General features: G+C 43.7%; 1 protein-coding gene across 2 annotated transcripts; it reads left to right on the plus strand.

The window, feature by feature from the left end:
* Nucleotides 1-1,460: 1,460 nt before the first annotated feature.
* On the plus strand, nucleotides 1,461-23,237 carry LOC119018830 (mothers against decapentaplegic homolog 6-like). Of its 2 annotated transcripts, XM_037096828.1 has the most exons (4): nucleotides 1,461-2,808; nucleotides 4,890-4,943; nucleotides 5,484-5,561; nucleotides 22,283-23,237. In XM_037096828.1, exons 1-4 carry the CDS (start codon nucleotides 2,070-2,072, stop codon nucleotides 22,927-22,929), a joined length of 1,518 nt encoding a protein of 505 aa, XP_036952723.1. In that variant the 5' UTR covers nucleotides 1,461-2,069; the 3' UTR covers nucleotides 22,930-23,237. The 2 variants fall into 2 exon arrangements, with proteins under 2 accessions (XP_036952723.1, XP_036952724.1); XM_037096829.1 differs by lacking the exon at nucleotides 4,890-4,943.
* Nucleotides 23,238-25,023: the final 1,786 nt, after the last annotated feature.

Raw genomic sequence — 25,023 nt, forward strand, 5'->3', positions numbered from 1 at the left:
ACATAAGCAGCTTTACATTCTTAAAGCATGAGGTGGCTGTGACTCCACATTTAGGCTCGTTTATTCACCTTTAATGAGCGAATAATAATTATAAAAGGGACACAACGACATGACGCACCTCAGATTCATTAATAAGTCTTTACCTGTTAGACTGGTATTGTCCTCATTATTGAGTTTCTGGAGAGACTCTGTGCTCATTCATAAATCCAGCCCATGAAGGCTCGGATTATTCTCTGCATATATTCTGTTATCATGTATCTGCTGAGCAGATCGATGTGATTTATCAGTGTGATCAGGACGCTGCAGGACGTGTCCAGAGCGTGCAGAGCACAGCAGAGCAGGATGTTGCGTCTTTAAGAGTTAAGAAACTTGAAACCTGTTTGCGCAACAATCAGTGCGGCTCCCAGCAGCCGCCAAAGTGTCTAGACTGGCACATGATGGCGGGAATCAACCAATGGCTCCAGAGCTTTCCTCTGGGGCCCCGGGAGAGGGAGGAGGGGGGAGGGAGCGAGAGGGAGAGAAAGAGGAAGGGAGAGAGAGAGAGAGAGAGAGAGAGAGAGAGAGAGACAGAGAGAGAGAGACAGAGAGAGAGCAAGCGAGAGAGAGTGAGGAAGGGAGAGAGAGAGAGAGAGAGAGAGAGAGAGAGAGAGAGAGAGAGAGAGAGAGAGAGAGGTAGAGTCAGTACAGACAGTATTACACGGGAGGTTCAGGGATCCTGGTTTCAAAATAAAAGCACCATGTTTCATTTCTGAAAGATTCAATGTTTGTTTTTGTTTTTGTTTTGTTTTTTTCACTTTTTTCACTCGTCTCAGTGACAACTACGGTGGCCCTGAGAGTCAAAACAAGACAACATCTCAAAAAACGTTTTGTTTTATGGAACGTCGTTGTGTTTTGACCCTCAGGGCCACCGTAGAAAACTTTTTAGATAATAGATTTCTCGAAAGTGATAAAGAAAATAATGAATACAAACAATAATAAAGAATTCATGGCTGGTTTATTCTTTTGAGTCGTTTAGGTTACTGTAGATTGGGTGCAGCAGGTCAGTTGGACATAAAATGGAAACTATCAAAGTTTGTATCTGAGTTTGTATTATTGTATCATTAATATTGCAAATATCAAAATTCAAAATGTTTTGATGCTTCTCTAAAACAACACAGTGGCCTTTAAGCATCTACGGCCTTTTTTAGTACATGTACTTTAATACACACTTTTGGATCACAAAAGAGAAAGAAAAAAAAACAACCACTTATTTCAATTTTTGACACGTTTTGTGAACAAACACTTGCAGTTTTTTTTCTCTATGTGGGTTTTATTTTGAAAGTCTTAGTCGCGCAAGCTCGGTTGTGTCCTTTCTGCCTTGACTGTGTGTGTGTGTGTGTGCGCGCGTGTGTGTGTGTGTGTGTGTGTGTGTGTGTGTGTGTGTGTGTGTGTGTGTGTGTGAGTGTGTGTAGGGGAGTGGAGAGTGGAGTAATTCCAGCTCTCTTTAAAACAACTTCTCAGCACGGAATCCGTCCCGGAGTTTGGCACCGGAGTCCCCGACCACCTCTGCTCTGTCCCGGGACTCTGCAGCGGGATTACTGCCTCCAACCTCAGTGGCAGTCGGGATCTTTCAGGATTTATCTCGGGGTGAAGGAGGGATTTTACGGATCAGGGGGGTTCACGGGGCTGAAGGAGAAACTCTGGGAAAACTTTCGGATGTATGTGCCTGATGCTGTTCGCGTTAATGTAAACTGATACTGCTCCTAACTATGGTTTGCGGGCTGTGTGCGGGATCGCCAGAGTGTTGGGGGAGCTGAAGGCTTAGTGGCAAAAGTTGTGGCTTAATTGAGTTGGCGACAGCAGGTCAGCCTTCTCCTTCTTCAGACGCTCAGTGATGTTTAACGCAGCGCATGATTGAATATGTCTTTCTAATGCTGCGGGAGAGCCAGACGACGGTGACCACCGGCTGCGCATGTTGCGCGCACCGTGCACAAACCCCCGGTCTTGCGCGACGAGTGTAAATCGATGTGGCATCTCCCGGGACCCGGACGGGACCGACAGGACGCATCCAAAACTGTCTAGGTTGTCGTATGTTCAAGTCGAAACGCTCAGGTCTTGTTCGGCGACTCTGGAGAAGCCGTCTGGTCACCGAGAGCGACGGGCGGGATGGAAGCAGACGAGGTGAGGGAGGACGGACCGGTCCGTGCGGCAGACACTCAGGAAAGCTCCACAGGCATGAGCAGCGGTCGGTGACACACACTGACCCGGCTCCGGGACTCACGGGGGAGGCTGGAGACCTGGCGGAGAGTGCGGAGAGGGAGGAAGAGGAGCAGGCGGACGATGACCGGGGTGCCATGTGCGCCCCGGAGCACAGAGGCTCCCGGCGGGGACAGGAGGGCGACAGTAGGACGGTGACGTGTTGTTTGTTTGGGGAATGGGATCTCAGACCTCGGAGCGCTTATTGGGCCCCGAAAAAAGACGGAGGGGGCCCTCAGTGCGCACCGAGGCATGCGGGGCTGGAGGAGGAACTGGCGAGCACTGCTCACGCTTTTCTTAAAAGACTCAAGGAGAGATGTCTGGACGCCTTGGTGAAGGCTGTGGAGACCAAAGGAGGGATGTCCAGCGAGTGCGTCATGGTGCCGGGCACTGAGCTGCGTCTCGGGGCGCATCACGTCTTTCCACAGTATCTCCTGTGTAAGATGTACCGCTGGAGCGACCTGCCGCCGTCAGCCAGGCTCAAAACGCTGAGCCACTGCCAGAGCTTCGGCGCAGTGGACAGCGCAAAGGTGTGCTGCAACCCCTATCACTACAGCCGCCTATGTGGGCCAGGTAAGGACCGTACCAGTGGAGAAGAACCATCTCCCGTCAGACCTTTCAACTTGCAAATGATCAACAATGACAGCAGTTAATAAATGACGAGCATCACACATCTTCGTGAGGCCTGAAGTCATGGGGAGGGCCTGGAGACTAAAATCTATCTCATTAATTTAATCACTTTATGCATCATAAATATTGATACGTTATGAAAGATGGGGATTTCCAATAAACCGGAGTGTTGAGTGCCTGAGGCCTGCAGCTCAAAGAGAATGCATGGTTTGATGAAAGTGTCTTAAAAAAAAAAAAGAGGAAAACACCCATTAAATCATCCTTTTTCTTCGTCTGTTACTGATGAAGTCATCCAGCATTTGCATGCGTAAATACATAAACTTGAGCCCCGCTGGGAACAAATGTCACCGCCACTCTAGTTTTACTGCCTGCCCTCCAGTTTTATTTTCATAACTCGCCTTTTACTTTGTTCAACCATTACTTTGATTTCCTCTCCACATTCCAAACACATTACACACTTATTTAAATGTGCGCACAAACTTTGCTGCTTCCCACATCATCCAATTGAAGGTCGCTCTCGAGTTGCACTTAGGCTCTTTTTTCTCTGACAAGGAGGTCCTCCTCTTGTTATTTAGGTGAAGGAGTGCCGATAATATACAGTTTGCATAGCGCTGGCGCCAGACTGACTCGCTGGGTATCTGACTGACTGAGGACTCCGGCAATTACTGGCTCTGCTCTTAAAGGGGCCGCAGCCACAAACCCATGTCCACTTTGGACTGAAGGAACAGCAGCAGAACAGCTCACAGCTCTCTGCTTCCACACAGAAGTCACCCTGAGAGCCTGTGTGGGTGAAAATGTCTGTTAAAACTAAATAAAGATGGAAGGCAAACTCATTCAGAGTCGAGCCGCTCTCCCAGAAAAGACAGATCCAGTGTTTGGGATGAAACACTTGGATGTGAGTTATGATGGTGGATTTTAAAAGTTCAAAACAAAGTCTACGTATGTTGACAGTTATGCAGTCATGAGGTTTTAGATTAAATCCTCTCTTCATGTTTGGTACAATCCCAAATTATGAGCATATCTCATGAAACACAGCCTGAAGCAGGAATGTAAAGATATCTTGTTAAAATACTGTGGTGAAGCTGAAAGTCACTTATATGAATCATACTGGGCTTAAAGTCTTAAATGAGCTGATATTAAATGTGTTTAAGTGTCAAAAGTACAAGCGAAAGTCAATTAAACATATGTTTACATGTATACACAGGTCAGCATTATCTTCTATATTCATTATCTGATTAAGAGTCTAGATACTTTTAAAAAGCACGTCTTTGGCTCCGTTGCAGTGTGTAATCTGCAAGGTAGCAAGTAACTAAAGTTATCAAATAAAGTAGCAGTGGAATAAAAAAGTACAATATTTAGCTCCAAAAGTTTGTAAAGTGGAAGTATAAGGTAGCAGAAAATGGAAATACTCAAGTAAAGTACCTAAAAAAATATATTGTCACTTCCACCACTACCGCAATTTGATATTTATAGTCAAGATTTAACAATAATTCCTTCTTTGATTCAACTTTCTTATTACAGTTGATATTGCACAGTGAGTATTCTGAACTTTTAAATTCTTATTTTATACAGTAAGTAGTGGAAAATGTAAATACTCAAGTAAAGTACCTCAAAAATACTTGAATACAGTCCTTGGATCAGCAGTAAGAGATCGATATATGCACATTTTATGTTTCTGTTTTTATTGCTTGATGATCGAACAGCTGACCGTGAGTTCTTCTTGATAGATATGTGGTAATTAACATGAGCTGTATTTCAGGAAGGAAATTGTTTTTGTGGCAGAAAAATTAATTATTTGTTTGGAATTTAATGTAGGAAGTTAAACATGTCCTCTGTCCTTAAAGTCCGCGTGGGATGAGCACTCGTTCATGATACAGTGAATAAAATATGTACAAACAGACAAACAATGAGGTAGCAACCGTTGTATAAGACTTGACGTTCAGTCGTTTCATTGCTCATTTGATAGTTCAGGTTTAAGACCAGACAGCCGCCAACTTAACTGGAATTGTTTGTTGTATTTCCAGATTCACCTCCTCCCCCATACTCTCTGTCCCGTTCAGACGAACACAAGCCACTGGGTGAGTTTGGAAAAATGTCCCACCACATTACAAACCAATGAAAGACATGGAGGATGTCGTCACTGTCATTTTTTTTAAAACTGGAAACACAGATTATCTTTGAAAAGCTGCCGACTTCACCTGTTCTCCTTTTTACCTTTTGATGAGCGTGACATCCAGAGTTTGAAAGAGGCGGGCTCTGTTTGTGTCTGCTCTTCACTCTGACCGACTGTATTTAGGTTGAAATAGCTTAGCTTCCCCCCCCCCCCCCAGCCCTAAACCCAAAATATTTATACCAGCAAATCCTCACACTTGAAGGGAAGGATTCTGGAGAAAGATAGTTGATTGTTTAGTCCCATTCCGACCTCGCTGAATACCAACGTTCGACCCAAAGTTTCCCCAGAATGAGACTCGACGATCAACTTTCTTTCGTCCTTCCTCTAAGGAGCTCTCACCAGAGAATATTTAAGGGACAGTCTTATATTTTGCTTGATAATGTCTTGTTGTCAAATGATGATCTGGTTCTCACTCTTCGTCTTGTGCTTCCTCTTCCTCTCCTAGACTCAAGTCTGTCTTACACTGAACCTGTGCCCCCGCTCCCCTCCAGTCCGCCTCACATCACGCCAAGAGACTACACAGGTGAGACACGAGCATCGTTGCTGCAGACACACGAACACTGTGACCGGACAGATGTGTGTGTCACCGCGAAGAAATATGTTTTGGAAGCACAGCTGGAAAAAGTTTTTGCATTGTGTGTGTGTGTGTGTGCCTGTGCGTGTGTGCACTTGTAGACGCACACACTCGTGCATGCAAACACACCGAGCGTGCATCCTCTCTGACTGTTTACATGAACGGGTAAATTACATTTGCCGGTGTTATTACGTTGTGCTTTCCTTCCTTTTTTTTTTTCAAAGCCTGTTAAGACAACCAAACACTCCCCTGCATAAAGCTCCTATTGTCAGGGAGGCACGGAGGGCCTGGTGGGGGTCCGGGGTCTCTGGCTATCTCGATGCCCCAGCAGTGTAGCCTCTCTGTCTCTCTCTGTCTCTCTCTCTCTTCCCTTTACTTTTCTACACAGCAAAAATATTTCAGTGGGATGAAGCTGCAATAAGATCCCCGCGCATACTCCCAATCCCCTCTTCCTCTCCAGCCACCCATCCCCCTCTTTCCCTCTTTCTTCCCTCAAATCCCTCCATTCCTCTCGGCAATTGAGCAGTGGAAAGAGGCTGGCATTTTGGGGGCGGGGGAGCTGAGCGGCTCTGATGAGGCGGAGGTGTAGAGTTTTTTGTGTGTATATGTGTGTGTGTGTGTGGGGGGGGTTAGTGCAGGCTGAGGGCTGCGTTTGGACAGGAAACAGCCCCCTCTAGATGATGAAACTGGAGCTTTATTTGTTTACGTGCTGGGGTCGGCTGGAGAGGTCCTTGTAGCGTTAGAAGAAACCCACAAACCCACTCGATCAAGCCTCCCCGGGCTCACTTGTGGACGGTGTTGAAAGGCGAATGGGCACCTATGAAGTCTGTTTAGTGTAGTCACGGCATCACGGAGCTGTCTGAGGAGTCAGCAGGACCCCAGTGAGGCTCTCTCTGGGGTTGCTTTCCCGTCATGTGTCCAGGAATTAGCTTGAGCCTTGTCGTTAAAGCTGATGCTTAAAGTTGGAGTCATTTATTCTGTTGTTACGTTTGTTCTCCATGTTGATGGGCCGGGCCGTTGCCATAAACGTTAGAGACAGTGAGGGTCCTGGTTCCTCCCGAAGGACACCTCACTACTCTTGGAACAATTTGACCACAAACAAGATGCTTTAGTTTCTTAGATTCTACTCTCTGGGCATTTTTTCCCGAACATGAAGGTTTTTAAACTGTCTCAAAGACTTCTCCGCAGTGTCAGGAAGAGAACTTTGTTTAATCAGTTGACTTCTTTCTCGATTAGTCAATAAGTTCTTTGGTTTATAAAATTTCAATGGTGAAAAAGCCCAAGATCTCCTGTTTTGCCCACAACCCAAAATAATTCTGTTCACTCACCTAGAGGAGTAAAAATATTCACATTTAAAAAGCTGGAATCAGAGAATTTTGAGCTTTTTTTCTTAAAAGAATGCTCAAACCCATTTATCGATTACCACCATAGCTTGTGATTAATTTAATAGCTGACAGCTAATCAGTATGTCCCCCATAAATTCATAGTGTCTATCATTATTTCTGCAGTTTTTTTTTAAATATTTGCTTGTTGCAGCTTCTTAAACATGAGGATCTTCTGATCTTCTGTGTTATTTATGCCTATAGTTTAAGAGTCTTTTGGTTGTCAGCTGTCGGTTGACAAAAGAAGCAGTTTAAAGACGATTTCTTCGAGTTGTGGAATATTTTAACAAGATTTTGTCTTATTTCTTTTGGCAGTGTATAGGTTTATTGTAAAAATAATCAGCAGATTAACTAATGAGTAAAATATTTGTTAGTTGCACCCTGCCTACTGTCAAAGGTACTTCTCAATGACTTTCCCTGACTAAATAGGGAGAAAAGGTGTTGTTTGTGGAAGCTGTGTTAAAAAAATCACCCAGAGTCTCTTCTGTCGATGTTTCCTATCAATCAGAAGTCGAGTTTTATGATGTGATTTTAAGCCATGTTCAAGCTGAGTAGTGAGAGAGGCGGCCTCCTATTGTCTGCCTGGTGAAACGAGTGGAAATAGATCGGTTTTCATACACGATGTGGTGTGTGCAGTGTTTGGGTGACTGTGTGTGTGTGTGTGTGTGTGTGTGTGTGTGTGTGTGTGTGTGGTCTGATCCCCTGCCCCCCACACCAGAACGCTGGAGCCAAGAGCTGGAGCTCAGGCCAAGAGCACGAGTAGGAAAGCAGAACAGAGGCAGCCAAGAAATCTGCATGTAGCTTTTGTTGTTAACTTCTGCAGGTTGTCAGACTTCTTTCTACTTTTAGCTAAAGCTGGTGTAAGAACAGGAAATAAGCTGAACATGAAGCTCGTATCAAAGAATTGTCTGGAGCTCAAGCAAAACCATTGATGCTGGTGAGACCTTTAAAGAGGGTAAATGAATCTTGTTTTGTGCAGGTGATCCTCTGGCAGCTCATCTAAAGCTTCTGATGTTTTCTTTAGAACAAATACAAGCATTGAACGTGTTCTCCAGCACTTCAGCATCTTTGTTTTACTCCTTTCAAACCGACTGTGTGCCTGAGCTTATAGAAAAAAGCAGTCTGCGGCAGGGTGTGGTCCATACATACCTTTGCCCCGGCCTCTTTTATCATTCGATCAGTTAACGTTCCCTTTAAACCGCAGCAAACAGCCCCCGCTTTGAAAAGAGGGAAACGTCTACTGGAAGTTTAGGAGGCTTATATCTGCACGGACCATCCCTGTGTGACTCGTGTCATTCAGCTGCTTCTTGTCAGTGTGCGTGTGTGTGCGTGTGTGTGTGTGTGTGAGTGATAGGGAGACAGAGAGGGAGGAATTTCTGTCTGACTCAGTGATAAGATCGTCTCAGAGTACTCACATAGGGGTTCTATCAGGGCAGAAACACACATACACACACGCACACATTCACAAATCACGCGATTTGTTGGAGGGGAGACAAAGTTCTGCTGTTTTTCCTTCATAATTGCTCCATAACTTCAAGATAACAAAGACAGTCTGCTGTATAATATATCTGATAAAGCGCGTGCGGCTTTTTTTTCTAACTGCACATTATTTGGACTATTTGCACTTCTGCATTTTTTCCCTCTCCGCTCTTTCTTTGTCAGCAGACAAGTTAATCATTTGGTCATCAAATTGTTACTGATGTTCACAAGCCGCTTTAATTTCGTGACAACAGTGTGAGATGTTCACGGTTTGATAACCATCTCAGAAAATGTCACGCTGTAATGAAATCACAGTATTCGGTATTACGCAAATATTATTGTTATTATCAGCTAGAACATGGCAGAGTTGTTTGTGTTTAGTTGCACCAACGTTTTATCATAATTTCACAGACAGACTCAATATAAACTTAAAATACGTTTATTTTACTGAAATACATTCAAATTTAGTTAGTTCCTGTCAACCTCAGCTGTAGGCTACTAAATAAGTTTCCTACCAGACAGAAATCATTGGCAATTCAATCTGATTAGCAAGTTAAGTTAGCATGCAAAAAATTAGTACGATGTCAAACAAACGTGCTAACTTCAAACCATTTTTGCATGCCAGACCTGCATGGTGACTCTATTGGCTGTCCCATAGTCCTCAGAAGTCGGAGTCAGGAGTTGACTGTGTTCCAGTAGAACAAATTCGAAAACCAGTTTTTGTCAGGTTACAAACACGGAAACATTTTCATAGCTAGAAGTTGGACTGTACTGTGTGCAAGACTGATATAATGAGACACAAATATGACAGAAGTGCTAATGATCTGTGTTTTTTATGGCCTTCACAGCTGTTGTTATGTGGAGCAGCCATCTACGATTTTGAGGTCAGGGTTGGTGAAGTGCATCTGACTTTCCTTTTAAGAAGTCTGACTTCAGGGGAACACCCTAACCCATATATAGGCATATGCTTGCATTAGCATACTAGCATGCTAAATAAAAAGTGTTAAATCTCACAACAGCCAACATACCTAATGGCAGGTTAGCACTTTAGCAATGTCACGCCATTTAAACGATTTCCCCAACATTTGAATAGATCTTCATTTGCAGGTTAGGCAGTGTATAAACAAACTGCACCGTATGTCAGCATATGTTAACATTAGCATGATTACATGCTAAATGATAGCCTATTTGCTAAATCTAACTGGGCTAACAGTGGTTGGTCCACATGTTATACTTTGGCAGGTTAGCGCACCATATAAATGAAAAAGTAACATAAATCCACAACATTTCCTTGCTTAACATTTTAATAGCTCTTTGCTAGCAGGCTAAATTATCCTACATATTAACAAACAGTGGGATTTACCTCATTTCTAATGAACTTGGACATTATTTATATTGATTTCTGTCTTGTTGTGGGCACTTCTATACTTCTTGTAGCTCTGTCTTTCTTGAAGCAGATGCTATACATGTCAGAAATTCCACATTTCTCCCCCTTTCCCTCTAATGACTGCTCATATTTGGAGTCTGTATGCAATTAGGCTAATTCTAACTCTGATGATAAACTCAGTTCTGTCATAAAATGTCGACCGTACCAGTGATAAACCCTTTTGATTTATGCAACACTATGTTGTGCAATGAGCATTACAGCCTCAAAGCTCCTCTAGCTTAAACAAAGTACACGTTTGCTCTTGTTTTCACCAGCGTTTCACTCTGCGATGTATATTTTTATTTTAAGGGATCAAGAGACAATGCCAAAAACTAAGTGATGTTCCTGCAAGCTTTTACCATCTGACATCATTGTACATGTCAAACATTCGTCCACCTTGTTGTCATTAGGCTCTGGCTTTTGAACATGTGGAAACAAGTAAAGCAATGATACTTAGTGGACATTAGTGCGGCCTAGATGCACTGAAGTAAGACAAGAAGACTGCTCCCTCTCTGCCCTCAGTAATCATATTTTGGTGGCTTGTTTGCCTAAGCAGAGCAAGGTATCAGCCAAACATCCTGTCTCAAAGCCCTGTCTGCACTCGCTGCTGCATTAACCCCATGAATTGGCCCTTTGACTGATGGGGCACGGCCCAGGAATGTTGGGAAATTGGGAAGGTGAGGAGGGGGAGTAGGGTCTCTGAGTGAAAGAGGCGGGAGGGGGATAAGGGGGTCTGACTCTGGAGAGTGACATCTGATACGTGTTTGAACATATCGCCGTTAATACTGAAGGAACACGGTGCTGAACCGACATTCTTGGAAGTTTGGGAGACAGTTTTAAGAGTGTGACTGCACCGTGCTGTTTTTGTGAGTTTAGTTCAGAGAGTGCGAAGCTTTGCAGGTCAGTCCAGGTTGGACAAGGTTTTTTTGCAAATGATCTACTGAGGCCTTGCCGGTCTGCAGTCAGGATTTAACTCACAGAAGTATGAAGATTAAATGAGACACCCTCTCAGAATTTGTTTGAAATAATGCAAAGACAGAAAGTAAACACCCACGTTCAGCTGCGCGCAGTGAGAATCTATCCATCTAAGTCCGGACGGGTCCTCTCAGTGACCTGAACCTCCAGCCTGTTTGCTGGCACGCGTACAACACTTGCTCTTATGCCTGACTGAGACACATTAGACTATGGAATTCAACATCAAGTGCTGGCCCATTAAGCATTTGCCATTTCCTCAAATATTTTCCATCATGGCTCTTTTTCACCACAAGCAGGCCACGCAGCCAGGGACGCAGCTCATAACTCACCCAGAGCTCTTTTCATCTCATTTTTTAACTCGCTTTTTGAACGCTTTCACATTTTAGGCCGAAGGCCAGAATGTTAACACTGTCATTACAACTCTCTCTCCGTTTGTTTACATGTGCCTAATTCACAACAGCAAATGGATTTTGAAGGAAAACATTGTTAAAGGGTAACTCCACCAATTTTACACATTAAAGTGTGTTTACAGGTCTTAGGGAGCGTGACTGCGCATGTGAAAAAGGGAAGTATAAAGCCTTTTGTGGCTCCAGAGGAAGCTGCATGTAATCTGATAAACTGCCTACAGTGATGTCACTATGTTGCATTGTGGGTGATGTAGGCACTAGGTTCTGACTGAGACACATAATTACCCCTATATGGTCTGAAGAAAGAAAAGGAATGACCTTTTAGTGGTAAACCATAGTTATGTTATCGTTAACAGGTATTAAACGTTTTTCTTGCCCTGCTCATTTTCCAATCATGATGTGTATGAGTGGTTTGTGTTTCAGTGTTTTATTTGTTTTGTAGATCTGGCTTTAGAAATCATACACTGAAATAAACCAAATATAAAACAAAATTAAATATGAACTATCCGCTCATACTGACTGTAGCGTTATTAAAGTTTTTATGGTTAACATTTAGCCAATGCCAACACTTGGGCAAAGTCTAAGGAAAGCTTGTGGTCTTGGTTTAATACAGAAATGTCTGCAGTGATTAAAATCGGGAAACTCAACGTGATTGTCAACATTTGACAAACCACAGTCTCTCCTTGACCTCAACCAGAGTGCTTCTGTCGCCAAAGTCAAACCACAGACAGGACTCAGGATGCAGACCTCACATTCTGGTGTCAAAGTCCTGCTCATTGTTTGTCCATCATCTGCTGCAAAGAAGTTTTTTTTATAATCTGAAAAGTCACAACAACAGCAGACTGAGATTCTTGGTTTTCCAAAATGGCAAACACACAAATGTAACTGCCTCAAGCATCATGTCGGTTACCAGAAAATGGTATTCACCAAAGACTTGAAGGTGTCCCACGCACATCATTGAGTTTCATATGTTTTGATATTTCATATTAGTGATTGGTTTCTTTATAGATGCAACGTTGCTTTATGCACTTGTGTTAACACTGTTGAGTGTGCGGGCAGATACCACAGTGCTGAGAGAAGCATATCATTTACATTTTCAGACATATTGCTACAAGCTCATGGATTGAAGAAGTGCTATGCATCAGATGAAGTCCTGATTCTCATGCAGACATGGTCTGATATTGTGACGAATCACATTATGCTTTTATTAGCTTTTCTCCCTTGTCTTGCCGTCCCAGTCTCTTTTCCCTCTCATGTTTAATTCCACTTTTACTGCTCTTTGTCTCGGTGTTAATTCGACATCTGCCCTGGTAGCCTCTACTGTTTGTTGTACACACGTTTTCGCTCTCTCTCTCAGTCTCTTATCCTGTTTCTCTCCGTCTTTCTAACTCTTATTCTCGCCCCCTCTCTTTCAGTCCATGTTGTCAGGCCATCACAATTTAAAATAAGGTTTAAATTACAGGACTGGCTGTGGCTTTCCGTTGTTCCCTCAGAGTTTTTGCCAACCCACAATTTGGCTTTTAATGGAATCCTGCCATGCTGCTGAACCTAAAGATTCTTTGCAGATGTCGACAGGCTCTGACTCTAAGAAATGTTGGAAACTGTCGCCTGTGCTGCGAGCGCTGAAAGCAGCGCTGAGTTAAGGCTGAAGTATGTTTGAGGGAGGTGACATTTTCAGGGGTTTTCAGCCGATGTAGCTGCCTGTTGTAAGTGAGAACAACTGCGTGTGTGTGTGTTTTTGTGCTTCACCCGAGAGTTCAACCAAACACATACACTATTCAAGCTTCGCTATCAGATTTTGCAAACTGCAAACTCATGTGTGAGCATTGTGGAGTAGAGTCATGTGATGATCTAGCCCTGACGTAACCCACTTAAAGAGATATAAAATGCAACTTCTGATGCTCCAAAGTTGTTTGTTCAACCAGGAAGCTGAAGTGTTTAATGTACAGTATTTCTCTGTCAGCTCCTTTATTATCATTACTCAATGCTGAGATTGAACAGGGGATGACTAGATGATAAATGCAAGGGCGATTCACGTTGGGGCAAAAATTATCTTGGTTGATTCTGAAATTATGTTAAAAGTTGTCTTTTATATAGATCGAATGATGATTTACTGTTTGCAGTGGCTAAATAATTTGTGATTAACACAACAGAGGCAACATTTGCTGTTTGACATGTGATTCTCAGACCAGTGTCAGTTCAAAATAAAGTTTAAATGAGCACAATACTGATCAACATCCACAAAAGACCTGTTAAAAGTCTTAGATAAGACTACCTAAAGCAGCCACAGGGGATTTTGTGTTGATTCTGGCGCCCCCTGTGGTCGAAGGTAGTATGAGCGTTACCTCCACCTGTAGTAAAGATCCTGGTCAGCATGTGCATTAGTTTTGGAAATGAGCAAAAGAAAAGACATATACTCAATACTATTTCAAACAACTGTTCACAGGACACACAGCAATGAGCTAATGTTTGTATTTTTCAAGGCTGTAAGATTGATAACTGTCTGTAATATCAAGATGACGAAACAAAACGAACTTTGTTTTGGTGCTGGACCACCAGACTACAGAGTGAGACTCTTCAGCTCATCCTCAGCACTCCGTCATACAAAATGCATGTAATGCATGTACAGAAAGTGCTTATGTAGGTCTTAAAGAATCCTGTTAGACTGAGAGGATTTCATAACGAGTTAGAAACTTCTGATTGCATTAAAGTTCATGGATATGCAGCATAAATCAATATTTCATATAAACAATCAATCAGCTGAATATCTGAGGTGTTGCTATAGTAGCGATGAAGTCACAGATCCTCAGACTCTACAGCGCCTCTCCTTCAGATCATTGTTTAGGTTTAACAGCCACAGCTTAAGTGTTTTTACAGTCATTTTCAGCTGGACCATAGCTGTTTTCTGCAATAAGTCTCCGATAAGCTAATTAGCAACTAGCCAGTGAACATAGTGGAGCATTGAGCAGCCGGACATTTCTCTCAGGAGTTGCTGGAGACTGAAAGAGGGTTGCTAACATGTTCAAAGTATCAGTGAAAAATACAAAAAGATGTCCTGAACGCTCATGCAGAATGTGTTGGCACTTGTTTTTCTACACATTGTCTTCGTAGCACTCAGTTCTCACAGTCCTCGCTGCACCTCCTGACTGTTTGAGTTATGTATAGCGATTGTGCATTGTGTTATCAGTCCACATATCAGCGCGTCTGCACTGAGAGAGTTTCAAATTCTCCCAAATCAAGTTTTAGAGGGAGTTTCATAATTCCTTCTTCATAGTGGAACAAATGGATCCATTCCACCAATAAATGTGTGTAATTATGTTGTGAGGAGTGAAGGCCATATAGTCGGACCACGTGAGGCTCAATGAGAGACTTGTCAACTTGACCCCAGTGACTGGCTGAGCGGGGGGAGGAAGTGTCGAGGAAGAGGGCCTGTCCAGGAATGTGTTGGGAGGGGAGGCTTGTCAACTGCACGGCTCGGCTTCTCTCTGTCTGCTTTTGTGTCTCTGTTCAGAGTTAAATCATCTTTCTTGAAGGGGTTTGTGGGAAAGTCTGGTTGTTCTTATGAAATAAAGGATGGTCTTTCATGAAGCAGCAAAGTGTGTCTCGATCAGGGCTGATTCAAGTCTCTGCTGGGGTGCCTCTGTAGGTAAAAGACCAGGTTTTGTCTGCACCTCTCAGAAAGTTTAACCACACGTTATAGGGGCTGAACATGAAGTGTGATCGAGCTGCCGTGTTGTGTTGATCGTGCAAACAACATGCAGCAGCCTGACTGTTATCAAAAAATGCTCCACATCTTAGCTCATCCTCTGCCAGCAGTGACATTTCCAGCTCAAACGTTGACTTTGATGTGATTGTTTCCACCCTTTTCTGTCACAAGTGGAATGAATGAGTGAACTGCGATCGATCAAACAATCTACTGTAACACTGGTGCGGCAACACTGAGGAGATTCTCTGCAGGACAATAAATCACTTCATGCTGTGACACCTTAATATACTGTAGAAGTATAATTTAAGCTCCGGCCACACCCTCCTCCTGCTAAGTTGCACTAAAAACAGTTGCTGTTGGAAATGAACTTGCTTCAGCAAGACAGTCAGTCCGTCAGTCAGTTCTATTTAGATTAATTCAGGTTCAGAAATCAAGGAGGTTGTCTCACCAGCCGAGAACGCACAGTGAGTTTTAGCTCATTAAGCTAATAAATACCTCTGGTGAGGTAGTTAGCCATCATATAAGAATAATAATAGCTGCAGTGCGTCTTCAGTATTCAAGTTCCTCGTCTACTGCGTGATAATTGTCGAGCTTCACTTGTAAGATGTTTTTCATTGACTCACTGACAAATTCTCGATCTCCAGTGGCTGTTGTGCAAAAAACAAGCTGCACTAGTGAGAACTTTGTGCTGCAGTCACCGAAACTGAGCATTTGACCAACAGCTAAACCAGTACCTTTGCAGAAACTGATTCATTTAGTCAATTTTCCTCATTCTGAGTTTTGCAATTGAACCAAAAACAAAATGTTTCCAGGAGGAGAACCTGGATTCTGAACTCTCACTTTTTCTCCAAATGTTAACGACGCAATATGTACGATTTGTCCACCTGTCGAATTAATGCACAGAACCAACAGGGTCACTGGATGATGTACAGCATGGCAGCAGAGTTTGTCCGGGATGATGTCTGCAACCCTGAGACAGTCCTTGGCTTAAGTTTTCTGGCACTTTGAAGTTTCAGCTGCAGAAATGCAGGAAACTGGTTACTTTCTCTCTTCCTCTTGGAGGAGCTTTCCAAACTGCCTCCGAACACGTCTTCCTAGGAATTTTACCGGGGCAGGCTGTAACTTTCCTGCGGCTCAGTTGACCTGCAGGTTCAAGGAATGTGGTCGTCTGTTTGTATGAAATGATGGATGGCTGTTTGAGAGTTGTATTTCTTGTGTGATTATCTGAGAAGCGGAGAAAGATGTCTTGTTGCACGCTGCAGCAGGCGTCATCACAAAATCCACTTTACAATGGAAAAAGAGAGGGAAGGAGTGTGTGTGTGCGTGTGTGTGTGCCTGCCTGCCTGCCTGCCAGAATGTGTGTATGTGTGTGTGTGTGTGTGTTTGTGAGCGAGGGCCCCGTTGTGTTCGACTGTAAAGCCCATGTCTGGCGATAACGCAGCCCTCTGATGGCAGAGATAGTCGAGACGCCAGCTTAAATGTGGCTTGCTGGATTGAAGTTGCTCTGTAATGATAGTTGTCTCAAACAACACAGAACCTACCATTTGTAGCCAGGGAGGGGTGTTTTCTTTTTTCCCCCCTCATTTTATTTTATTTCGAGTTTTTTTTTTTTTTTTTCGATCTTCGGGGGGAAATTTGAGGAAGTTGAACCAAAACAAAGCATCTCAGAGGCAAGCGACAATGGTCAGTAGCCGAATTCTATCCTCCCCTCTCGTCCCTCTGTCCCCCCCCCCGACACTCCCTCCCCTCCTCCCCCCCTCTCCCCAACCCACCCACTTCTTTCAGCACAGTGGAAGAGTCTAATAACTGGAGGGGAATCTAATCCTTGGCAATGGATGAAAGACGAGGGTCTCCCTCCCTCCCTCTCTTTCTCACAGTCTCTTTCTCTCTCTTCATTTTTTCCGTGAATGCTGGTTATGCTTGGCAGGTTCTCTCCCTCTCTCCCTCTCATTTTCCCGCTCCCTCTTTCACCCAGTCTCTCTCTCTTTTCTATTTTTTTTTTTTTTTTACTCGTCTACTTCCCCCTTTTTTGCCCCCCTCAACTGTCTTCCTCTCCGTGTAGGTGAAGGTTAGCAGGAGGAAGCCTCCGCTGCTCAGACTGGAGGAAGCGCAGCGAGTTTACGGGAAAAGTTTGGGGACATACATTTATTTGTTTTATGGCTGAGTAATGATGGAATTGCTCACGAAGCTACAGCCAGTTAGCTGAGCTTAGCATCAAGACAGGAAATGGGGAAACAGCTCTGTTCCGGCTACACTGGACATGTGAAGCGTAAAAAATGAGTATAGTCCAGTTTTCTAGTTGTATTTATTTGCATTAGGTGTGTGTGGTCTATAGAAAAGCGTTATGAAGTGTCAGTATTTATTAAACTACGCTACCTGTATACAGGAAATTACTCTTGCAGGGTTCAAATCTGGGGTCTTGATCATCCTGTCAGCATTAAACTTGACATCGAACTCAGCGGGGTGCTGGGTCCAAAAACTGAAGATCCTGTCCAGAAGATGAAAGCATGCCATCTTGTTTTGTCTTGTGGGCTCTACATGGGTGGCGGGTGAAAAGAACATATTCTGCTTCACGTCAGCCTCGTAAACAGCACACTCACTGTAACAGTTTGGGTCTGTGTTTCTCACTTGATGTAGTGTTGAGCTGCAAAAGGTCAAAAGCGTGCCGGAGAACAGGAAACAGCAGAAAGCAGCATGGAGGTCACTGACCATGTTATGATGGTTACTTTTTAAAATCACTTTTAGCTCAGTCTCTTTTTTGAACTCAGCGCTGACTGAACAATGGTTGAGCCCTGCTTGTAGTTCACGCGCCATTGAACTCAACATTAACACTTGTCATAGCCTTGCACCTGAAAGCATGTCACCTGGGTTGTCATGTGTCGATCGCAGGTATCGAATCGGAGATGGCGCCGATAAATACGTGCAACTGCTTCAGAGTCATTTAACCCAGAATCGAATGTCAATTATACCTTTTCACTTTGAAGACAAAAGCCAGATGGTGGGTAATTTGTCTTGTGTAAAACGATTCTAATAAACAACCCTGTTTATTTAATTTGCATGAGCAAAGATTGTACAGAGGATCAGGTGAGGGACTTCCTGGAGTCTTGTCATCACAGAGGGCAAAATGCAAACACTCTCAGATGTCCCGTCTCCTTGTGAACAAATAATCTGGTGCACAACGCCCCATGAAACTACAAATTGTTGTTTCCACACTCTTTTCTACAAGTTCTGCAAATGAGATACAACTCGCTAATTAGAGGTCTTCAGAAATGCCGGAAGGCATATTTTGTTACAGGCTAGCTGTTTCCCCCCATTTCCAGTCTTTATGCTAAGCTGAGCTAACCATCTGCTGGCTGCGGCTTCATATTTACTGCACAGACTTGAGCGTGGTGTCAAACTCTCCGCAAGAAAGCGCATAAGAGTATTTCCCGAAATGTCTAACTGATACTGAGTGTTGCTCTTATTGTTTGGAGCTGACAGTCTGCGTGGAGCTGGCAGGAAACCGACCGCCTTACCTCTGACCTGCGATTGCTACTGCTTTTTATCAGCTCACAAACAAACCAGGTCCCGACGTATAAGACGTGGATTCCTGTGATTTAATTACAGCTGTTGTTTTACATTCCTCCACTTTATCTCTCCACCTTTGTTCAGGCCGTGGATAAAAACAACCGTGAAGCGTACTGGCTGTTTGGATGAGATTGGCACTAACAGACAGTGATTTTGAAATGAAATAACAAAGGCTACTTATCTAATTGGTAAACAGAGCTGTTAAATGGTGGTCGGCCTAAACGCTTGCAGGACGGCGTAATTGCTGCCAGCCCTCACATACAGACGCAGGCATGCACGTTCATGCAGTCGCACACAGTTTTTCGACTTCCTCCGCTCTAACATAAACATACTGATAACCTTCAGTTTGAACCCGCCTTTAAGAAAAATTCCATTGAAGACGTCGGACGTCCTCCTCCCTTCCTCCCCCCGCTCTCCCTCGCCATTCTCACACGAGCGCTCATTATACCTTGAGCTGGATGATAGCCAGGCTGAGCACGATGACACTAAGGACGGTGCCAGAAACATTAAACATGACATGCTGTACCACTCGCGCTGTCAGACACTGTGGAAATCATGATGGAGTGTTTCATACTTCACAGCTTATCAGTCGATCCTCGGAGGACTCTGGTGCTAATGTTTAATGTGACATTTGTCCGTTCACAGCCTTTTGATGACCTTTTAAACTTTCAATACGTTTTATTTGTCTCCCAATGCTCCGAGAGAAGATTTCAGAACAATTACACCCGACAGAGGATGAAGAAATATAAGTGGAAAATAAAGTTTGATGTGTGAAGGCTAAGTGGTTAGCATGCTAACTTCTACTGTCATAACTGTCATGTCTTCACTTCCTGCTGATAATTTTAGTGATTTCTTTAATGTTTTAAAGAAATCAGCATGTTTCAGCCATTTTCATTTTGTAGTGAACTTATCCTTTGGTACTGAAGACTTGATTCCATTATTTCAATCAGTCTGTCAAAGATTGATCGAGAATTGTCGAAACAAGCTGCCAAAACTCAAATCTTCATCTTCATGTCACTACTTCTTTCAAACCAAGAGTCCAAAACCCAAAAAGGCCTCATTTACTGTCATAGATATTTACATTCAAGAAGCTGGAACCAGAAAACTTAAAAAGTGAGCAAAACAGTTATGGCAAATTTCTTTCAGTTGACTAGTCACAGCTCTAGAATCACATCATATACTTGAGTTTTGGTCTCTCTCTCTCTTTGCAGTACACTAAAGCTGAATGCATTAAACACTTAAAAGACAAGATTTAATACTATATCTTCTGCAGCATCATTCATTATATGACAGAAATTAAAGTGCACAAAGTCTAAAAAACCCTAAAAAGTCCCAGTTTGTTTTATGTCCTGGGAATTAATTTGATCGTGAGCTCATAAAGTCTCCCTGTGTTTCCCCAGACATGTTTGTGTTACCTTATTACAGGGAAGAGCATGGCTTGTAAAAGTGTGTGTGTTTTTATATGCGTGTGTGTGTGAGAGAGAGAGAGAGAGAGTCAGGAAGAGATAGAGCGAGAGAAAGAGAGAGATCCTGCGAGCTGAGCAGCCTGCTCTCTTATTGGAGAGCTGTAAAAAACTCCAGACCGCAGGAGTTGCCAGCCTGGAATTCACTAATGACACACGTGGGCCTCAGATGAGAAGTGCAATTTTGTGTGTGTGTGTGTGTTATAGTCATACTGTTTGGATCAGAGGGCCCAATTTGTGTGTGTACGTGTGCTTGTGTGAGGCCCTATCTCATCATCTAGTGTGTGTGTGTGTGTGTGTGTGTGTGTGTGTGTGTGTGTGTGTGTGTGTGTTTGCGCACAAACACCCACACACATCTCCTCCTGCTCTTCCCAGCAGCTCCACGTACCACCACCACCACCACCACCACCACCTCTTCCTCCTCTGCCCCCATCCCCCCCCCGAAAACAAAAATGGCCGCTGTGCAAACATAACACACCTAGTCTAATCTCAGTCTAGTTTCACCCGAACGCAGCAGCTTGTTAACGGGAGAAGCGCGGCAGCCGCCCCGGCCCCTGGCGGATGAAGAGGGGGTGCTCTCTGGAATATGAAAGGAATGGGGCCACAGGCACATGGGTCTTTAAATCCTCTGTGTCAATAGAGTCTCTGGAGCAAAATAATGGCATCACTCTGTGTGGGAGTTAATGTGAGCTGATAGCATGAGGGCTGGGGGTTCAAGGGTTCATGGGCTTGCGCTTGGTTGACAGAGAGCTGAATGCTTTTCCACCCGCCACCACCCCCTCCCCAACCCCCGACTCCTCTCTCCACCGCTCTCCACCTCCTCTTCCTCTGCGGACCTGAAGGAGTGTGATGGAGGGAGACGATGAGGGATGTCAGAGGAGGAAGTGGGCTGCTCAGCGTTGGCAGTTTAGACTCAGATGAGTGAGGAGAAGCATGAATAAATGAGTGGAGAAACATGGTGAGGGCTGACGCTTGAGGGGTCACTGAGTGGTTTAATGAGCGCGGAAACATGGATCACAAACAGTGGAGGAATGTGGTGAAGTACATTCACTCAACTCCTGCACTTAAATATTGGAGCCACTGAGGTATTTTCATTATGTGTGTACTTTTTATCGATCACATTCATTGTAAAAGACAGTTTTACGAACACTGACAACAGGGAACATTTTACTGCGCAGTGAGTATTGTTATACTTAACTAGTGATACTTTAAGTACTTTGCTCAGTATACTTGAATACTGTAATTGAGGAAATACCATGTGTCTACGGGTCAAAGGCTGTACTGAATTTTGCACATTAATCAGTTGGATGAGTTTGTTTCCTTTGTCAAGTAAATCAAAATGAAGTCCTGAGTATTGACTTGAATCAACAGGACGGATTCAATAGGATCAATGGGACTGTTAGAGTTCTGATGGCAATCACATTCTAGTTTTAAAGCAGAGCAGCCTGAAGTGGAGCCTGCAGGCCGGAGCTGACCCGTCAGAATGTTGGATTCTGCTCGCAGCTGTTTCTGTTGAAAAGGTCACATAAATCGCTGTTAATGCTGTGTTATTTTTCCCTTTACATAGAGAAAATAGAGCGACAGTCGATTAAGGGAACTGGCATCTTAACAATATAATACAGTAGCTGTTTGTTTCTGACCCCTGACCCACCATTAAGCTTCAGTTTTGGCACCCGATAATTAATAAACGTTATTGTCTTTGAATGTTGATCTAATTAAGTCATAAAGTGTGAAGAAACACTTGTTTTGTGGTATTTCATGGTGATGAAAACACCACAAAGTCCCACTGATGATGTAAACTCCTCATAAATCACGACACATGGCTCACCACTATTTTTAATAACGATGTTGGGTAATAATATCGATGATTCTGATTGTAATCAGATAGCAACCGAAAACGGAGAATGAGTATCCGATAGTGTGGCTCATGCCTTCTTGAGGACTTCCTCTCCCATCTTCCCCTTTAACACATCATTCACCTCCCCTCCAGAGGAATTAATGCCATCAGAGATTGTAAACATTACTTCTTCCTCCTCTTTTCTTCTGCTCAGACACTGGAAGCTCCCTGCCCATGAGACGCTAACAAGCCCCTTTCTCCCCATTTCAATCTCCCTCTCTATCTGTTCCCATCTTGTTTTTTTTCCTTGTTGTTTCTTGCACCGATATATGTGATCAAATGTGGGGAGGAAAGTCAAAAGTTGTCAGAAAAATAAGTACTCAATACTTTGCAATCATTAATCCTTCCTCTTGTTGTCTTCTCCCCAGACACTGGTACCTCCATCGGCTCCTCGACTTCCGGCGGACATCGCTCTCACTGGTGCAGCGTCGCCTACTGGGAGCATCGAACGCGCGTGGGTCGCCTCTATCCAGCTTACGAACCCTCGCTCAACATCTTCTATGACCTACCTCAGGGCACGGGCCTCTGCCTTGGCCAGCTCCATGCCAACGCCTACCACAGCCGCCGGGAGGACCCGGGCGGACACGGCACATTGGGTCTTCATGGACATCACAGCCATGGAAGTGGAGGGAACAGCAGCGGCAACAGCAGCAGTGTGCAGCAGATTCGCAGTAAAATCGGCTACGGCATCGTGCTGAGCCGCGAGCCGGACGGAGTGTGGGTGTACAACCGCAGCCTGCACCCGGTGTTCATCCACTCGCCCACTCTGGACCCGCCCAGTGCCCGAGGGCTGAGTGTGAAGAGGGTGATGCCGGGCTTCTCCCTCAAGGTGTTTGACTATGAGCGCTCCAGCTGGATGGCGGAGCACGGCATGAAGCCAGAGAGCCACGAGGGGCCCTGGGACCCCCACAGTGTTCGCATCAGTTTTGCTAAAGGATGGGGCCCCTGCTACTCCAGACAGTTCATCACTTCCTGTCCGTGCTGGCTGGAGGTGCTACTCAACAACCACAGATAGCACACAGACACTCACAGACTCACCTGACCCAGTATCCTTATTGTAATCTACCTAGATTTAATATAAAGTTTATATATTATATAAAGTATATTATACATGTAAATACTTGAGTCATTTTTACAATGCAATTATTTATGTATAGTGTAATGTGTATATGGACAAAGTAAAAGGAACAAGAATATGCACTTTTGATTCTATATATGCATTACAGTTTCTCAGTGTCATTTTGTAAACTGCTCAGATAAAACAAACCTGGTTTATGTTCTCATGTTTTAGCAATTCCATCAAAAAGTATGCCATACACACATTGTCAATAAAGTATTTGTATTAAATGAAGCTTTCTGTGATCGTCTCATGTGCTTCTGCTCGACGTATCTAGTCGTATTCTTTGACGTAGAGGTTTATGACTGTAACCTTAGATGCTCCTTTCATACTCGCCAACCTCAAGACCTTAACAAAATCACGAGCATTTCGAAAACCACGGCGGTGTTCTGGGGATTCATACCCTCAAAAGAGTTTCAAGGACTGTGTTTCCTGCATTATGGTGACATTTGAAGGATGGAAATAACAAAATAATAAGTAAAATACAACTGCAGGATGTTCAGAAAGCATCACATAAATAATTATACCGTTAAATCCCAGGAACACCACAGAATTGTCCCCCTCTAGTATAAACTTGTGTATATCTGTGGCTAGAAATATGTAGCTCTTTTCATTCATTCATTCTCTTTTGCCCTGCCCTTAAGGAGTCTGTGCACCCCCACCCATGTGAACTGGCAGAGAAAACGAGGTGGCAGATTTTATAGCCCCTTTCCTACAAAATCGAATGTGAAAAACGGTAATTTGTCCCTGCAGGGCATCTGAAGGAAGGTAACCAGCAGAGGGTAATGAAAAGTGGGAGTCTCCAAAGGGTTGGCAAGTATGACTCCTTCCGGTCTGTACAGGAAGTGTCAGCGGTTCTGATTGGGTGACAGCCATAGAACGTGCCTCTGGTTTGCTTTCAGGTTCTACCTGCTGGTCTGGCCCCTCCCACCACATTGACAGTTAAATCACCTGCTTGAGGCCTACATAAGCTCGGTGTTTTTTAAGACAGCTTCCTCACTCTTTTTGTTTGGTCTTTGATTGTGTTCTGAGTTTAGGCCTTTGTTCACTGTACACGTGGTTTAGAAGCTACGTTTTCCAGGCATCCAGCTGCCACACCCACTGCACTGTTTGGATGTGGCTGATGTGTGGCCCTCCTGAACGAGCAGGACGTGGAGGCTCCTCCACCTCTCGCACCCTAACGGAGAATCACATCCCAGACCAAAGTCACTCATGTGAATAAAAAATGTCATGACAAAGACTGCTGTATGAACCCTCCACTGGGGATATTGTGTTTTCTCCTAAAAGTTTAGACTTTTAGTGGAAATTGTTGACAGTGAAGACAGAAAATACTGAGGAAAATTTTCGTTACCTTCTACTTTTCAGTATCACTCATGAAACAAAGCCGTCGCTGCTGCAACACAGTTTTCATCACTTTTTATCATAGTGAATAAAAGAACATAAACATGGTGATGTCAGGATGATTGAGGTTATCTGGTGTGTGATGCAGTGGAGCAATAAGATGGTTAAACACTCACCTTGTCAGGCAAAACTTAGCTCGAGGTGTCATGATCACACTAGCTTTATTCGCAGAGGAACTCTGGAAACAATACCTGGTCAAAAATAAGTACAAACGATGAATTCAAGGGGTTTATTGCTCAAGTAAAAGTAAAATTCTGCCACATTATCAAGAGAAAATTGTTACAGAAAAATTATTTTTCATTTTGGAACGCCCAGGTTCTGATGGGTGAAGGTCCTCCTCAAACAAACTGAGTTTACACACTATGTGATTTAATTTAATCAAAGTTAAATTTAATCAAAATGACTTCGTATAGATCAGAGAGAGGAAGTCTTCGAACTGGGAGAACCTCAGCGTGAAGACGACCACATGGTCAGTGACACTTGGACAAAACTTGATATTAAATGCAGATATTATGCATAAAACAATCAGAATAGTTTTTTTTATCAGAATGTATTTATTATGATGTACTCCATATTTGTTACTTTGATGTT

Source organism: Acanthopagrus latus, chromosome 4 (assembly GCF_904848185.1).
Source record: "Acanthopagrus latus isolate v.2019 chromosome 4, fAcaLat1.1, whole genome shotgun sequence".
Lineage (NCBI taxonomy): Eukaryota > Metazoa > Chordata > Actinopteri > Spariformes > Sparidae > Acanthopagrus > Acanthopagrus latus.

Coding starts and splice junctions, on each gene's coding strand:
- LOC119018830 (XM_037096828.1), top strand. CDS start 2,070: ATGTTCAAGTCGAAACGCTCAGGTCTTGTTCGGCGACTCTGGAGAAGC. Junction 2,809..4,889: donor CAGCCGCCTATGTGGGCCAG/GTAAGGACCGTA, acceptor TTGTATTTCCAG/ATTCACCTCCTCCCCCATAC. Junction 4,944..5,483: donor AGACGAACACAAGCCACTGG/GTGAGTTTGGAA, acceptor TTCCTCTCCTAG/ACTCAAGTCTGTCTTACACT.